This window comes from Pan troglodytes, chromosome Y, assembly GCF_028858775.2.
Source record: "Pan troglodytes isolate AG18354 chromosome Y, NHGRI_mPanTro3-v2.0_pri, whole genome shotgun sequence".
Lineage (NCBI taxonomy): Eukaryota > Metazoa > Chordata > Mammalia > Primates > Hominidae > Pan > Pan troglodytes.
Genome location: NC_072422.2, coordinates 35,786,662 through 35,804,424, shown reverse-complemented (window position 1 = coordinate 35,804,424; position 17,763 = coordinate 35,786,662). Strand labels below are relative to the sequence as shown.

Genomic DNA, 17,763 nt, shown 5'->3' with positions numbered 1-17,763 from the left:
TATACGCTTGGCCAACCCACTCAGCATAAATTCCTGTCTCATCTTTTCTTCCCTCCAAGTGCTTGTTTTTAGTTTTCTTTTTCTTTTTTGAGACGGAGTCTTGCTCTGGTGCCCAGGCTGGAGAGCAGCCTCTGCCTCCTGGGTTCCAGTGATTCTCCTGCCTCAGCCTCCCGGGTAGCTGAGATTACAGGTACATTAGCCAGAAGCTGCGCTTCTCACTTGCAGTGTATAATCACCTTCTATGAAATAAATGGCGTTTCTTCTAAGAAATACAGTGGGATTTTGGGAGGCGGAAGCGGGAGGATTGCTTGGACCCAGGAATTCCAGAGCACTCTAGGTAACATAGCAAGACCTCGTCTCTGCAAAAAATAAATAAATAAATAAATAAATAAACAAAAATTAGCCTGGCGTGATGGTGCACGCCTGTAATCCCAGCTACTGGGGAGGCTGAGGCAGGAAGTCCAGCTGTGTTTGCGCCACTGCACTCCAGCCTAGGAGATAGAGCAAGGCCCTGTCTCCAAAGAATTTTAAAATAAATAAAAAACGGACCAGGCGCAGTGACTCACGTCTGTAATCCCAGCACTTTGGGAGGCCGAGACGGGAGGATCACTTGAGGTCAGGAGTTCGAGACCAGCCTGGCCCACATGGGGGAAACCCAGTCTCTACTAAAAATACAAAATTAGCCAGGCGTGGTGGCACGTGCCTGTAAGTCCCAGCTCCTCGGGAGGCTGAGGCAGGAGAATCACTTGAACCTGGGAGGCAGAGGTTGCAGTGAGCCAAGATCGCGCCATTGTACTCCAGCCTGGGCAACAGAGCAAAACTCTGTGTCAAAATTAAAACAAATTAAAATAATAAAATAAAATAGGAAGCCTTTCTACCTTTATAAATTGTGTGATTTTTAGGTTAACTGTCAATGACGGAATGTTCAGTACGTGGGACTTTCTTGTCTGTGTGTGGTGGGGGAGGGGGTCGGGGCGGGGAACAGACTCAATATGAAACCGTTTTGGGGTCTGACGCTCGCCCACCAGCCTCCACCGCGCAGCCACACGTCCGCTATGCGACCAGAGCCACCTGCGCAGTTGTTAGCAGAAGGAAGAGTAACTTACTACTCTCGTCCCTGCGGATCTACGGGTGCCTCGAGCGTGGGGCGCGTTCCTGGGGCTGGAGGCGGCGCCCAGGGGCAGCGCAGGGCCCGGCCCGGGGGTTCCCGGGGGTTCGAGCCCGCTGGGCCTGGGGGCGGCGAGCGGGGCTGTGGGCCAGGCCCCGGGCTGCTCCCCGTCCCCCGCGGTCGGCTGGTCCCGCCCGGGCGCCTTGATCCGGCGCAAGCAGTCCTGCAGCATCCGCTGCGTGCTGGCCTCGCTGAGCCAGTACAGGAACAGCTCGTCCACCTTCATCTTCAGGACCGGCTGCAGCACTTTGCCGGGCGGCATGGCGGGGGCTGGGCCCGGGGCGCCCCCGGACGCCCGCGCCCCGCCCCGCCCCGGGGGCTTCGGTCCGGCCCGGACCGACCTCGGTGATGCGAGCACGGCCCGCTGAGGGGGCGCGGCGCGGGGAACAGGGCCCGCGCCTCGGGAACTGCGCGGACTCGCGGGGCGCGGGGACCGAGGAGGGGGCGCGGTCCGGCCCGCGCTGCTCCCGGCAGCTTCAAAACGGGCGCGCCGGCCGCGCTCCCAAACAAGGGCGCCCGCGTTCACGTCACTGCGCCGCGTCATCGCGACGATGTCATCACGAGGCGACGCCGCCGCTAGCCACGCGCGCCCCGCGGCCCTCGGAGCTTTTGCAGGAGGCTTTGGTGGGGCCGAGCGGCTGCGGTGAGTACGAGGGAGGGGCTGTGGCGTCCGTACCGCCCGAGCTCTTTCCGCGTTTAGGATTTTTAGAGGCGCGGCTCATGGCGGCGTGGCAGTCTTAGAGCTGCGGGGATGCGAGCATGCGCAATGCGCGCCTGCCAGAGCGAGGGGAGGGTGGAACCTCCGCATGGAGCATGCGCCGTGCATACGGGTGGAGGAGCGAGGTTCGGGAGGCCCGTCGGGTGAGCATGCGCAGTGGCTGCCCGCGGGGCGCAAGCCAGAGGCTGGGAGGTGTGTGAGCGGGTGGGGCTGGGGGACGGGAGTGCGCCTGCGCAGTGGGAGGCACCGGGAACGAGCGAGCATGCGGGGTGCGCGCCCGCCGAGCTCGGGAGCGAGCGTGCGTCCTGCGGGAGCGCGCGAGGAAAAGATCAAACTTTTCAATAACAGCGGGCTACCTGGGACCCAAAGGGCCCCGTTTACTTTAGCTTTGCTCATCAAACAGTAGAGACAGGTTGGAGTAGTTGGACCCCTTTAAACGTTGGTGTTCAGGGATGAGCGTGAACTGCGTTGAAAATTGCAAAAATCATCCACGTCCAGGGAGGTGAGATTAGTTAAATAACTTTACCCAATGGTTGTTTTTGTTTCTGCTTTTAACAGTATCCATAAAAACACTGCATTATCATCTGTCTGGCACACATGCACCTGTTTCCTTTACATCTTGCCCCGCTTTTTGTTCATTTTTTTTCAAAATAGGGTTTCACCTGGTGTTGCACCCTATTAGAGAGTAATTTCAAGGTCTTTTATGAGCCAGGTTCTCCTACTTCTGAGCTGCATAAATCGAGCTAGACTCAATAAGTAACTCTTGGCCGGGCGCGGTGGCTCAAGTCTGTAATCCCAGCACTTTGGGAGGCTGAAGCGGGCAGATCACGAAGTCAGGAGTTCGAGACCAGCCTGGCCAGCATAGTGAAACCCCTATCTCTACTAAAAATACAAAAATTAGCCAGGCATGGTGGCGTGTGCCTGTAGTCCCAGCTACTCGGGAGGCTGAGGCGGGAGAATTGCTTGAACCCAGGAGGTGGAGGTTGCAGTGAGCTGAGATCACACCATTGCACTCCAGCCTGGGCAACAGAGCCAGACTTTGTCTCAAAAAAAAAAAGTAACCCTTTTTTTAGTTTTTTTTTTTTTTTTTTGAGTTGGAGTCTCGCTCTGTTGCCCAGGCTGGAGTGCAATGGCAAGATCTCAGTTCACTGTAACCTCCGCCTCCCAGGTTCAAGGGATCCTCCTGCCTCAGCCTCCCGAGTAGCTGGGATTACAGGCGCCCGCCACCACGCCTGGCTAATTTTTGTATTTTTGGTAGAGACAGGGTTTCACCGTATTAGCCAGGATGGTCTCGAACTCCTGACCTCAAGTGATCCACCCGCCTTGGCCTCCCAAAGTGCTGGGATTACAGGCGTGAGCTACCACGCCCGGCCTAAATAACTCTTTTTGTTCGAGACAGGGTTTTGCTCCGTCACCCAGGCTGCGATCTTAGCTCAGTGCAGCCTTGATCTCCTGGCTCAAGCAATCCTCCCACCTCAGCCTTCCAAGCAGCTGGGACAACAGGCACGCGCCACCATGCCTGGCTCATTTTTAATTTTATTGTTTATAGAGACAAGGCCTTGCTGATCTCACACTCCTGGCCTCAAGCAATCTTCCCGCCTTTGCCTCTGTCTCTGCCTCCCAAAGCGTTGGGATTACAGGCGTGAGCCACCGCACCCGGTTTAAATCACTCATCAATGATAGTTTTGTGTTGTGTACATAATGATTTGAATTTCAGTTTGTGTTTCGTGATTGGATATAAAAATCCGAGTGTACTTGGTCAGAAGAGCGCCATCACGCAGGAATTCTGTGAAGTTATTTTTCCTAATTGGGAAGCAAACGTTTGTGTGTGTGTGCGATGCTGTGATTTCTGGAGGGAAGTGAATATATTAATACGGTTCTCTGTTTGAGTGTGTATCGGACACAGACGTCTTTTCAAGGAACAAACGTGCTTTTCATTCTGGGTGTTTCGATGAGCTGCGAGTCACTGTTGGAAGCATCACTGCGGTTTTGAGGGGAAAGGGTTTCCTTTGAATGCCTGCACAAGAGGCCTTTCTCTGCCAGGTTACTGGGGCACAGTGTGGTGAGGCCCAGGGCCAACAGGACAGAAATCAACTCAGGGCAGAAACAGAATGCGCCTTCAGTCTGCGCTGGGGCCCGGGGGCCCACTCCTTGCAGGCTTTGCTCTGGGAGAACAAAGAGGTGCTGTCGGGCCCCCAAGGCTGGCAGGGCCTGAGGTGTTGCAGAGTTTGCTGGGATGTGGCCAGCTGCAATTATCCAAGCTGCTCCACAGCCGGATGGACGCCCTGCCCGTTCGGGTCTGTCCGTCTTGCAGGGGTGGTGGGTGGCCACAAGAATTGTCCTGGGGAGAGAAAGGTGAGGGCAGGCCAGGAGATTGCAGTGGCTCATGCCTGTCATTCCAGCGCTTTGGGAGGCCGAGACGGTGGATCACCTGAGGTCAGGAGTTCAAGACCAGCCTGGCCAACATGGTGAAACCCCGTCTCTACAAAAATTCAAAAATTAGCCAGGCATGGTGGCTCACACCTGTCATCCCAGCACTTTGGGAGGCCGAGACGGTGGATCACCTGAGGTCAGGAGTTCAAGACCAGCCTGGCCAATATGGTGAAACCCCGTCTCTACAAAAATACAAAAATTAGCCAGGCATGGTGGCTCACGCCTGTCATCCCAGCACTTTGGGAGGCCGAGGCAGGAGGATTTGAGCCCAGGAGGTCAAGACCAGCCTGGGCAACATGGCGAGACCCCATCTCTAGAGAATATTTAAAAATTAGCTCGGCATCCTGGCGTGCGCCTGTGGTCCCAGCTACTCGGGAGGCTGAGGTGGGAGGATCGTTTGAGCCTGGGAGGTTGAGGCTTCAGTGAGCCGAGATCTCACCACCGCACTCCAGCCTAGGCAGGAATGAAAGACTCTGTCCCTAAAAGCATTAAATTTTAAAAAGCAGCCAGATATCTCGGCTCACACCTGTTATCCCAGCACTTTGGGAAGCTGAGGCGGTGGATCACCTGAGGTCAGGAGTTCGAGACCAGCCTGGCCAACATGGTGAAACCCCGTCTCTACAAAAATACAAAAATTAGTCAGATGTGGTGGCTCACACCTGTCATCCCAGCACTTTGGGAAGCTGAGGCAGGCAGATCACCTGAGGTCAGGAGTTCGAGACCAGCCTGGCCAACATGGTGAAACCCCGTCTTTACAAAAATACAAAAATTAGCTGGGCATGATGGCGGGTGCCTTTAATCCCAGCTACTTGGGAGACTGAGGCAGGAGAATCGCTTGAACCCAGGAGACAGACGTTGCAGTGAGCCGAGATCACAGCATTGCACTGCAGGCTGGACAGCAAAGTGAGATTCCCTCTCGAAAAAATAAATAAAAATAAAAATAAAAAGCGAGAATGGGGAGGGAAGAGTAGCGAGGAAGATTCCAGAAGACTCTGCTCCTCTGTGGGATGTAGGTCCAGGAACAAAGAGCTGGGTCAGCGCTTCCCAGGGAGGTGAGGAAGGAGGGAGCCACAACGGTTGTAGAGAGAGAGAAGCTCCTTCCTTCATGCACCTGAGCCCGGGTCTCCTGTGTGGCCACAGCCTCTGCAGCCTCTGCCCCACCTGCAGCTGCTCAGAAATGCAAACTCACCCAGTGTATGACGTGCTCTGGATCTCAGTCGGCCTTCGCCCCGCAGACCTGGGTGGTTGATCGAACGCTAAAGCTCCAGACCTGGAGATGCCTCAGAGGAAGCACCTGGTAAGTAGGATCTCCCTGGTCCTGCGCCGACCCAAAGCTCCCAGCTAGGTGCATGCAGTGAGAGGTCAAAGAGGGATCAAGTTTATATCTGCCGCTTGCATTCCGCAGGATGACTTAAAACAAACAAACAAAACAAACAAACAAACAAAAAAACCAAAAAAAAATCCCCAGCCGAGGACAGTGTCATCCCAGCACTTTGGGAGGCCGACAGGGGTGGATCACGAGGTCAAGAGATTGAAACCAGCCTGGCCAACGTGGTGAAACCCCGTCTCTACTAAAAATACAAATATTAGCCGGGCGTGGTGGCGGGCACCTGTAACCCCAGCAACTCGGGAGGCTGAGGCAGGAGAATCGCTTGAACCTGGGAGGTGGAGATTGCAGTGAGCCGAGATCGTGCCCCTGCACTCCAGCCTGGCGACAGAGCGAGACTCTGTCTCAAAATGAATAAATAAATAGGAAAGTAGCGTGGGTCTGCATTCTGCAGGTTTTGGAAACACATTTCCGAGTGCATATTTCAGGTGAGGAGAGGTGGGGACTCCAGGCAGCGTGCACAGTTTAGACCCTAACTGTGGGCCGGGCGTGGTGGCTCACTCCTATAATCCCAGCACTTTGGGAGGCCGAGGTGGGCGGATCACAAGGTCAGGAGTTCGAGACCAGCCTTGCCAATATGGTGAAGCCCCATCTGTACTAAAAATCCAAAAATTAGCCAGATGTGGTGGCGTGCACCTGTCATCCCAGCTACTCGGGAACCTGAGGCAGGAGAATCGCTTGAACCCGGTGGAGGCGGAGGTTGCAGTGAGCCGAGATCGCGCTGCTGTACTCCAGCCTGGGTGACAGAGCGAGACTCCCTCCAAAAAAAAAAAAAAAAACCACCGTAACTGTGGCAGGAAGAGGCCAGGTACTCTCACAGATACCTCCTCCAAAACCGGCAAAGGAGAGGATGGAACATTTGCTGTAGAGGTTTTCCTGCCTCTTCATGACTCCTTGAGGCTGTGTCCTCATCCATCTTCCAGAAACCAAAAACCCTTCACACATCGCCCCTTTTGTCCCGAGCGGCGCCCGCTGCCACCTGCTTGGCAAAATAAAACGTAAGTGGAAAAATGCTCCCTTTTCCATTTTCATCTCTAATTGAATTCTCTCCTGACCTCTTGGTTCCCCACGGCTGTGTTTCAGGTTTTGATGATAAGGAAAAGAACTCTGTATTTGGATAATACAATTTTCAGCAACCTTCAACTCAATTTCCTCTCCCCGGAGACAGTATCTTATAGGATAGAATGAAATCCCTTATTCATAGGGAAAAAGTTCCAATTTAATCTGAATATTCAGCATGCCGCCGTGGCCGGGGTGATGGATGGCGTATGGAAATATCACGGTTCAAGCAATCAGATGTCGGAATGCACTCTGCTACTGGAAGAAATAATGACGCCTATCCAATTTTCTATAAGGCGCAGAAATGCACGTTGCATCCTGAGGACCTCGGCTTTCTCCTATTACCTTACTAATCACATCTCCGTTTAAACACAGAGCAAAAAAGGAAGTGTGGTCACAAATTAAGAATTAATGGAAGTGAGACTCCGCAATGGATTCGGGGCCGAGGGCCAAAGGCGGCCGCCACGTGCCGCTATTTACATGAAGTCACAGAGATGACGGCGATGAGCGGGGTCCCCTTGTCAGAAGCTGCTGGGCCAGATGAACCTGACAAGTATCTCCTAAGAAGGATTTAGAAAAGGGGAAGATGAAATCTTTGGAGGTAATGGAGAATTAGAAGCATATATCATTACCTATAAATCCTGCGGCCCTGCACACGCTGTTGACAGCCCGGAAGATGAGACTGGCTGAAAGGAAAAAGATTCTGAGCCTGGAACAAGCGGACCCAGATTCTAGGTGGCCAGGCTGTGTGGTTGCTTTTATCATTCTAGGAGACTTTCGGGAGGAAATGTTTGCAAAGAGCACGCAGATGGGGAAATGTTTGCAAAGAGCACGCAGATGGGGAAATGTTTGCAAAGAGCACGCAGATGGCATTTTCTTTTCTCTCTCTCTATTTTTTTTTTGAGACGTAGTTTTTGCTCTTGTCGCCCAGGCTGGAGCCGCCTCCCGGGTTCAAGCGATTCTCCTGCCTCAGCCTCCCAAGTAGCTGGGATTACAGGCACCTGCCACCACGCCCGGCTACCTTTTATATTTTTAGTAGAGACTGGGTGTTGCCGCGTTGGCCAGGCTGGTCTCGAACTCCCGACCTCAGGAGATCTGCCCGTCTCGGCCTCCGAAAAGTGCTGGGATTACAGATGTGAGTCACCGCGCCTGGCCAGCATTTTGTATCACCCCCTAACTGCATCTATTTTGGTGTTGTTCATGATAATAATAAATGTCACGCATATCTCTGATTGAACTTGGCCTGTTCTTGAGCTTATTAGAAACAGGTTTTCCTATGTGCCATCTCTTATTTTTCTTGGTAATGCTTGGAGCTGAGATTTCTTTTTCTCTCTCTATCTCTTTCTCTCTTCCTTCCTCTCTCTTTCTCTCTTCCTTCCTCTCTCTTTCTCTCTTCCTTCCGAGACAGGGTCTCACTCCGTTACCCAGGCTGGAGTGCGGTTGTACAATCACAGCTGCTGTCTTGACCTCCTAGGCTCAAGTGATCCTCCACCCTCAGCCTCTTGAGTAGCTGAGACTGCAGGCGTGCACCGCCATGCCTGCCTAATTTTTTAATTTTTTTTCTAGAGATGGGGTCTGACTATGTTGCCCAGGCTGGTCTCAAACTCTTGGCCTCAAGCAATCCTCCTGCCTCGACCTCCCAAAGTGCTGGGATTACAGGCGTGAGCCACCGCACGCAGCCTTGAATCCTTTTAGTAAGTACTTTCCTCTTATCCACGACCCAGAACATCACACTGTAGACAGTTGTTTAGGGTTTTGAAAGATTTATATTTTTAATTTTTTTTTTTTTTTTGAGACAGAGTCTCACTCTGTCGCCCAGGCTGGAGTGCAGTGGTGTGATCTCGGCTCACTGCAAGCTCCGCCTCCCGGGTTCACGCCATTCTCCTGCCTCAGCCTCCCGAGTAGCTGGGACTACAGGCGCCCGCCACCACGCCCGGCTAATTTTTTCTATTTTTAGTAGAGACAGGGTTTCACCGTGTTAGTCAGGATGGTCTCGATCTCCTAGCCTTGTGATCCGCCCGCCTCAGCCTCACGAAGTGCTGGGATGACAGGCGTGAGCCACCGCGCCCGGCCAATGTTTTTTTTTTGAGCTAGGATCTCACTCTGTCACCAGGTTGGAGTGCAGTGGTGCGATCTCAGCTCACTGCAACCTCCGCCTCCCAGGCTCAAGCAATCCTCCCACCTCGGCCTCCCAATTAGCTGGGACCACAGGCACCTGCCACCACACCTGGCTAATTTTTTTTGTAGAGACGGGGTTTTGACATGTTGTCCAGGCTGGTCTCGAACTCCTGAGCTCAAGCAATCTACTGGTCTCGGCCTCCCAAAGTGCAGAGATGACCACCATGAGTGACCGTGCCAGGCCTCTGTTTTTAATTTTGTAATTGAGATACATTCCACATAACATAAAAGGAACCGTTTTAAAGTGAACAGGGGCATTTAAAACATCCACAATGGCGTGGCACCACCTCTGTCTAGTTCCGGAACACTTGCGCTGGGCACGGTGGCTCACGCCTGTCATCCCAGCACTTTGGGAGGCCGAGGCGGGCGGATCACCTGAGGTCAGGAGTTCAAGACCAGCCCGGCCAACATGACGAAACCCCGTCTCTACTAAAAATACAAAAGTTAGCTGGGTTTGGTGGCTGGTGCCTGTAATCCCAGATACTCGGGAGGCTGAGGCAGGAGAATCGCTTGAGCCCGGGAGGCGGAGGTTGCAGTGAGCCGAGATCACGCCACTGCGCTCCAGGCTGGGCCACAGAGCGAGACCCGGTCTCAAAAATAAACAAACCAACAGCAACAAAAGGTCTGGAGCATTTTCTTCACCCCAAAAGAAAACCCTGTCCCCATTAACAGTCATTCGTCCCCGTCCCCATCCCCTGGCAACCACCCATCCACTTTCTGCCTCCGTGGATTTGCCTGTTCTGGACCTTTTCTAGAAATGGAATCTTACTCTATGTGGCCTTTTGTGTCTGGCTTCTGTCAGTGAGTGTGACATCCTCAAGCCTCATCCACATTGCAGCCTGTGTCAGAGCCTCGTTCCTTTTCATGGCTGCATACTATTCCACCATGTGGGTGGACCACATTGTGCTCATCCCCCCATCCACTGGTGGACACTTGAGTGGTTTCTGCTTTTGGGCCGTTACGAAATCCAGCTACTGTGAAACAGTTCACTTTTATTTTATTTTATTTATTTATTTTGTTGAGATGGAGTCTCGCTATCTCGCCTGTGCTAGAGTATAGTGGCACAATCTCGGCTCACTGCAAGCTCTGCCTCCCAGGTTCAAGTGTCTCTCCTGCCCCAGCCTCCCGAGTAGCTGGGATTACAGTCACCCACCAGCATGCCCAGCTAATTTTTGTAGTTTTAGTAGAGACGGGGTTTCACCATGTTGGCCGGGCTGGTCTCGAACTCCTGACCTCAGGTGATCCACCCGTCTCGGTCTTCCAAAGTGCTGGGATGTTGCAGGCATGAGACACCACGCCAGCCTCTAGGTGATTCTTTAACTAGAATATTAGACATAGGAGTTTTGCTATGGGGTGGATTTTCCTCCTAACCTGAAATGAGGCAAAAAGTCTTAGCATGTCACATGAGACGCCTTCTTTTATTTCACTCAGCATAAATTTTAAGCAAATTGAGAATGGAGCCTGGGTACCCATTTCGGTAAAAGCTGTGTTTTTTTTGTTTTTTTGTTTTTTTTTCTGCGTAAGACCTACATTTGACTCAGAGTGTAGTTGGTGAAATGCACATTTTTCTTAATGACAGAAGGACATATTTCTTTCTTTCTTTTTTTTTTTTTTTTTTTGAGACAGACTCTCACTCTGTCGCCCAGGCTGGAGTGCAGTGTCGCGATCTCAGCTCACTGCAAGCTCCGCCTCCCGGGTTCACGCCATTCTCCTGCCTCAGCCTCCCGAGTAGCTGGGACTACAGGCGCCCGCCACCACGCCCAGCTAATTGTTTGTATTTTTAGTAGACGGGGTTTCACTGTGTTAGCCAGGATGGTCTCGATCTCCTGACCTCGTGATCCGCCTGCCTCGGTCTCCCACAGTGCTGGGATTACAGGCGTGAGTTACCGTGCCCGGCCGAAATGCACATTTTTCTTAATGACAGAAGGACGTATTTTCTTTTTTTTTTTTTTTGAGACAGAGTCTCGCTCTGTCACCCAGGCTGGAGTGCAGTGGCGCGATCTCGGCTCACTGCAAGCTCCACCTCCCGGGTTCATGCCATTCTCCTGCCTCAGCCGCCTGAGTAGCTGGGACTACAGGTGCCCGCCACCACGCCCGGCTAATTTTTTTGTATTTTTAGTAGAGACAGGGTTTCACCGTGTTAGCCAGGATAGTCTCGATCTCCTGACCTCGTGAGCCGCCCACCTCGGCCTCCCAAAGTGCTGGGATTACAGGTGTGAGCCACTGCACCCGGCCAGAAGGACGTATTTCTGATAGCCAGGGGTAGTGATTTACAGCACTGTAGTACAGAAAACTGTCTTTTTCCTCTTTGTAAAAGGAGTAGTTGCTGATTGGAGAAAACTTGGGAAGTACAGAGAGTATTCAAAAATCAGGGCTGGGCTTTGGGAGGCTGAGGCAGGCGGATCACAAAGTCAGGAGTTCGAGACCAGCCTGACCAACATGGTGAAACCCCGTCTCTACTAAAAATACAAAATTAGCTGGGTGTGGTGGCGGGCACCTGTAATCCCAGCTACTCAGGAGGCTGAGGCAGGAGAATCGCTTGAACCCAGGAGGCGGAGGTTGCAATGAGCCGAGATTGCACCACTGCACTCCAGGCTGGGCAACAGAGCGAGATGCCATCTGAAAAAAAAAAAAAAAAAGCCAGGCCGGATGGCTCATGCCTGTAATCCCAGTACTTTGGGAGGCTGAGGTGAAAGGATCACTGGAGCCTAGGAGTTTGAGATGAGCCTGGGCAACATAGCAAGACCCCATCTCTACCAAAAAGCAAAATTAGCTGGGCATGGTGGCCCATGCTGTAGTCCCAGCTACTCGGGAGGCTGAGGCAGGCGGATTGCTTGATCCCAGGAGTTTGAAACCAGTCTGGGCAACGTAGTGAGATGCCATCTCTACCCCCCCCCCAAAAAAAAAATTAGCCCAGCATGGTGGTGTGCACCTGTAGTCCTAGCTACTGGGGAGGCTGAGGTGGGAGGATCACTTGAGCCCAGGAGGTCAAGTCTGCAGTGAGCCGAGATCACACCATTGCATTCCAGCCTGGGCAACACAGCAAGACCCTGTCTCACATAAAATAAAATAAATAGGCCGGGCGCAGTGGCTCACGCCTGTCATCCCACACTTTGTGAGGCCGAGGCGGGCGGATCACGAGGTCAGGAGTTTGAGACCATCCTGGCCAACATGGTGAAACCCCATGTCTGCTAAAAATACAAAAAAAAAAAAATAGCCGGGCATTGTGGCGGGCGCCTGTAGTCCCAGCTACTCGGGAGGCCGAGGCAGGAGAATGGCGTGAACCCGGGAGGCTGAGCTTGCAGTGAGCTGAGATTGAGCCATTGCAGTCCAGCCTGGGTGACAAAGCGAGACTCCGTCTCAGAAAAAAAAAAAAAGTCCAGACATGGTTGTTCAACAGCACAGAGGGACGTCTTGCTGAGAAGTGGCCGGACGAGGCTGCCCCAGACACCGCAGCCCTCTCCTCCTGCCCCCCACACCCTCCAGGACTGAAGAGGCCGTCGGCTCGGCCGGCAGCATCTGCTCCCTTTGTCCTCCGCAGGAACCCGTGTGTGGAAGGAATGCCTCCGGGGAGAACAGCTGACGTCCGGGTGCCGTTTTGGCAGCACGGAACCCGAGTTATTTTCAGATGTCTTGTTCGTGCCCCAGAGGTCAGGGACCAGCAGCTTTCAGGAAGCCTCAGCCAGGCACTGCATTAACTCTGCGATGACTTTCTGGCTACAGAATCCCAACTATGCAATTCACTCTTAATTCCCAGCTTCAAGGCACTGTCACGCGTTTCCGTGACAAAAACTCTCTTTTTTTTTTCTTTTCTTCTTCTTTTTTTTTTTTTTTGAGATGGAGTCTTGCTCTGTCACCCAGGCTGGAGGGCAGTGGTGTTATCTCTGCTCACCGCAACCTCCGCCTCCCGGGTTCAAGTGATTCTCCTGCCTCAGCCTCCCGAGTAGCTGGGACTACAGGCACCCGCCACCACACCCAGCTAATATTTTGTATTCTTTGTAGAGAGGGGTTTCAGCATCTCTACGCTATTTCCAAATAAGGTCCCAGGCTGGGGGCGGTGGCTCACACCTATAATGTTGGCCGGGCTGGTCTCGACCTGCTGACCTCAAGCAATCCACCCGCCTCAGCCTCCCAAAATGCCAGGATGACAGGCGTGAGCCAATGCGCCCGGCCAGAAACACACTTCTCCAGGATGAGAAGCATGAGCCACCACGCCCAGCCAGAAACATGCTATTTTCTGCACCGTTTTTCCGGGTCCAGGAAGACGCGGGTCCCTGTGGTTTCAGAGCACAGTTGGTGTTTTATGGAATCATCTTCGCTGTGGCAAGCACACTATGGTAGATGCGATAGGGTGGGTGTTCGTGCTGAGGAAGAGGTCGTGCCCGTCCGTGCATGACGTGGGAAGCTCTCGAAGAGTTGCTGGCATTTGTACCTGTTTGCACGCAGCAGCGCTCTGAGTGGCAGAGACAGGATGTCCCCCAGATCCCACGTCCCCGCAGTTGTTAGTGAGACGGATGCCTCGAGATGCGCCTTGGTCTCTGGTTTGAGAACGTTTCTGTTGACGTGCCATTTTCTAACCACGGGGCGCATGGCAGAGTCAGAACTGGGTTACAGAACTTGGGCTATTGACTCCAGATGCCTTTCTGACCCACTTTATTTTGTTTTGTTATTTTATTTTATTTATTTATTTATTTACTTATTTTTTGAGACGGAGTCTCGCTCTGTCGCCCAGGCTGGAGGGCAGTGGCGTGATCTCGGCTCACTGCAACCTCCGCCTCCCAGGTTCACGCCATTCTCCTGCCTCAGCCTCCCGAGCAGCTGGGACTACAGGCGCCCGCCACCACGCCCGGCTAATTTTTTGTATTTTTAGTAGAGACGGGGTTTCACCGTGTTGGCCAGGCCGGTCTCAAACTCCTGACCTCAAGTGATCGGCCCACCTTGGCCTCCCAAAGTGCTGGGATTACAGGCGTGAGCCATCACGTCCGGCCTTCAAGTACACTTTCTGTTGAATGGATACTGCTTTCTCTCCAGCATAAAGTTAAAAAATCCTAAATTGCACCATTGGAAGCTGGGGACTGTCTGTATGCAATATTATGTATAGTTTGATTTCTTTTTTTGCATTTTTTAAAAAATTTTTTTGAGACAGAGTTACACTCTTGTTGCCCAGGCTGGAGTGCAGTGGCGCGATCTCAGCTCACTGCAACCTCCACCTCCTGGGTTCAAGCCATTCTCCTGCCTCAGTCTCCCAAGTAGCTGGGATGACAGGCGTGAGCCACCACGCCTGGCCAATTTTGTATTTTAGTGGAGATGGGGTTTCTCCATGTTGGCCAGGCTGGGCTCGAACTCCTGACCTCGTGATCCCCTCGCCTCGGCCACCCAAAGTGCTGGGATGACAGGCGTGAGCCACCGCGCCCGGCTAATTTTGTATTTTTAGTGGAGACGGGGTTTCTCCGTGTTGGCCAGGCTGGTCTCGAACTCCTGACCTTGTGATCCGCTCGCCTCGGCCACCCAAAGTGCTGGGATGACAGGCGTGAGCCACCGCGCCCGGCTAATTTTGTATTTTTAGTGGAGACGGGGTTTCTCCGTGTTGGCCAGGCTGGTCTCGAACTCCTGACCTCGTGATCCGCTCGCCTCGGCCACCCAAAGTGCTGGGATGACAGGCGTGAGCCACCGCGCCCGGCTAATTTTGTATTTTTAGTGGAGACGGGGTTTCTCCGTGTTGGCCAGGCTGGTCTCGAACTCCTGACCTCGTGATCCGCTCGCCTCGGCCACCCAAAGTGCTGGGATGACAGGCGTGAGCCACCGCGCCCGGCTAATTTTGTATTTTTAGTGGAGACGGGGTTTCTCCGTGTTGGCCAGGCTGGTCTCGAACTCCTGACCTCGTGATCCGCTCGCCTCGGCCACCCAAAGTGCTGGGATGACAGGCGTGAGCCACCGCGCCCGGCTAATTTTGTATTTTTAGTGGAGATGGGGTTTCTCCGTGTTGGCCAGGCTGGTCTCGAACTCCTGACCTCGTGATCCCCTCGCCTCGGCCACCCAAAGTGCTGGGATGACAGGCGTGAGCCACCGCGCCCGGCTAATTTTGTATTTTTAGTGGAGATGGGGTTTCTCCGTGTTGGCCAGGCTGGTCTCGAACTCCTGACCTCGTGATCCGCTCGCCTCGGCCACCCAAAGTGCTGGGATGACAGGCGTGAGCCACCGCACCCGGCCACAGTTACACACGGACACAGACCCAAGGGGCCACCTGAACTGCCTCTCAGCCCTGGATTGAAAGACCATAGGACCAGGTGCGGCAGCTCATGCCCACCATCCCAGCACTGTGGGAGGCCGAGGCAGGAGGATTGCTTGAGGCCTGGAGTTCGAGACCAACCTGGGCCACCTAGCACGACCCTGCCCCTACCAAAAATGTAAACAATAAAAATAAATGAAAAGCAACAATAAAAGAAGGTAGACCACGTGTCGCGGGACCTTCCTCTCCTGGGGCGCCTTGTGGGTGTGGGCAGGAGAGGCTATTCCCGGCCTTTCACATTCTAAAAACATCCCGTGGAAAGTGTATAGACGGCATCTGTGGGGCTCACCTCTGTGCCCGTCACTCGATCGCAGGCCTGCTGAGTGGCGCTATTTTTGGAGGGCAGCTGCGGGAAGGAGGAATTGGTATGATTTTGCTATTATAGGAAGGAAGACTAAGGGATTCCTAGGCTTGCTTATATGTTTTTTTTTTTTTTTTTTGAGACAGAGTCTCGCTCTGTCGCCCAGGCTGGAGAGCAGTGGCCCCATCTCATCTGACTGCAAGCTCCGCCTCCCGGGTTCACACCATTCTCCTGCCTCAGCCTCCTGGAGAGTAGCTGGGGCTACAGGCACCCACCACCACGCCCGGCTAATTTTTTGTATGTTTAGTAGAGACAGGGGGTCTCACCATGTTAGCCCGGATGGTCTCAAGATCTCCTGAACTTGTGATCCGCCCGCCTCGGCCTCCCAAAGTGCTGGGATTAGAGGCCTGAGCCACCGCGCCCGGCCGCTTACGTGATTGTTTTAGGCTATGATTGAGGTGGCTGTCTGCAATAGCAACTTGCTTTCTCATGGCAGAAAATTAGATTTTTTTTTTTTCTTTTTGAGACAGACTCTTTCTCTGTCACTCAGACTGGAGTGCAATGGCACGATCACAGCTCACTGCAGCCTCAAACTCCTGGGCTCCAGCAATCCTCCCACCTCAGCCTCCTGAGCACCAGGGACCACAGGCGTGCACCACCATACCCAGCTAATTTTTAAATTTCTTTAGAAATGAGATCTCGCTATGTTGCCCAGGCTGGTCTCAAACTCCTGGGCTTAAGCCATCCTCCTGCTTCAGCCTCCCAAAGTGCTGGGATTACAGGCGTGAGCCACTGCACCTGGCCCATGTATGCATTTTAATATATATTAAAGAGACGGAGTTTCACTCTTATCACCCAGGCTGGAGGGCAGTGGTGCGATCTTGGCTCACTGCAACCTCCGCCTCCCAGGTTCAAGCCATTCTCCTGCCTCAGTCTCCCAAGTAGCTGGGATTACAGGTGCTCACCACCATGTCTTCTATCGTTAAAGAACGGGGAAATTTGGGTGCAGATGTGTGTGTGTGTGTGTATATGTGTGTGTATATGTGTGTGTGTATATATATGTGTGTCTGTATATATATGTGTGTATATGTGTGTATATATATAAAATACAATATAAATTTTTTAAAAAATATAGTTTATAAAATTATGTTTTATAAAAAATTTTAAAATATAGAAACAAAATTATAGTTTGTAAAAACATTTTTACACATATGACAATATGTAAAATTGTATTTTATAAAAAGTTTTAAAACATGAAAATATATAAAATTATATTTTATAAAAACATAAGCCCTTCACCCTTCTTCTGTATTAAATTAGCATCCTGCAAAGCTGACCTCCGGGAGTCTCAGAGAGGCTGGCTTGTTTAATGGAACCGTGTATTCTTTTTTGTTTGTTTGTGTTTTGAGGCGGAGTCCCGCTCTGTCGCCCAGGCTGGAGTGCAGTGGTGCAATCTCGGCTCACTGCAACCTCCGCCTCCCGGGTTCACGCCATCCTCCTGCCTCAGCCTCCCGAGTGGCTGGGACTACAGGTGCACGCCAGCCACCATGCCTGGCTAATTTTTTGTATTTTTAGTAGAGACAGGGTTTCAACGTGTTACCCAGGATGGTCTCGATCTCCTGACCTCAGGTGATGCACCCACCTCGGTGTCCCAAAGTGCTGGGATTATAGGCATAAGCCACCGCACCCGGCCACCTCTGCACTTCTTTGTGTCCTTTCTTTCAACGAAAGAACACAATGCTGGAATTGTACGAAAGGACACGATGTTGGAGTTATTAAATAAGTCCTCTTTGAGATAAACGGGAATGGTTCGTGTCTTGACAGTGAGCATTTGCAGTAGAAATCACGCACACTCAGCAGAGGGCTGCACAAGGCCAGCCGTGCTCCACCTGCCCCACTCAAAAATCGGCCTCCGCACCTGCTGCGGCCATTTCATTACATCTCAAAACAACGTCAACTTATTTAATAAATAGAAGAATTTTTAAATCAAGTCCTGAGGCAGGATGTATAAACTTTAGTATTGATTATGCGTCCCTAAAAGCGCTCTCAGTAAAGGGACTTTGCTTCCTTTTCCTCAGGTTCCTATGAACTCGTTTAATCCGTCTAACTGCTATTTTATGTTGTTTTCCCCGTTTTTATTACTTTATATGACAGTATATCTTTGTAGCCACAAACTGAATAGCATAATTGTGGTTTTTTTTTTTTTTTTCCCTGAGACGACAATGTGCTT

General features: G+C 52.3%; 1 protein-coding gene and 1 long non-coding RNA gene across 4 annotated transcripts in view; one reads left to right on the top strand and one right to left on the bottom strand.

Moving 5' to 3' along the window:
• LOC112207609 (serine/threonine-protein phosphatase 2A regulatory subunit B'' subunit beta) overlaps positions 1-1,790 on the bottom strand; it is an 80,800-nt gene extending 79,010 nt beyond the window's left edge. For both annotated transcript variants that reach the window (XM_063805035.1, XM_054677308.2), the window contains exon 1: positions 1,107-1,790. In XM_063805035.1, the coding sequence (XP_063661105.1) occupies positions 1,107-1,712 (606 nt within the window). In that variant the 5' untranslated portion in view covers positions 1,713-1,790. The remainder of the gene's footprint in view (positions 1-1,106) is intronic.
• On the top strand, positions 1,729-7,653 carry LOC112207101 (uncharacterized). Of its 2 annotated transcripts, none has more exons than XR_010154978.1 (3): positions 1,729-1,811; positions 5,460-5,616; positions 6,790-7,653. It is a non-coding gene; the product is annotated as an uncharacterized LOC112207101 (long non-coding RNA). The 2 variants fall into 2 exon arrangements; XR_008542178.2 differs by lacking the exon at positions 1,729-1,811 and adding an exon at positions 1,825-2,388.
• Positions 7,654-17,763: the final 10,110 nt, after the last annotated feature.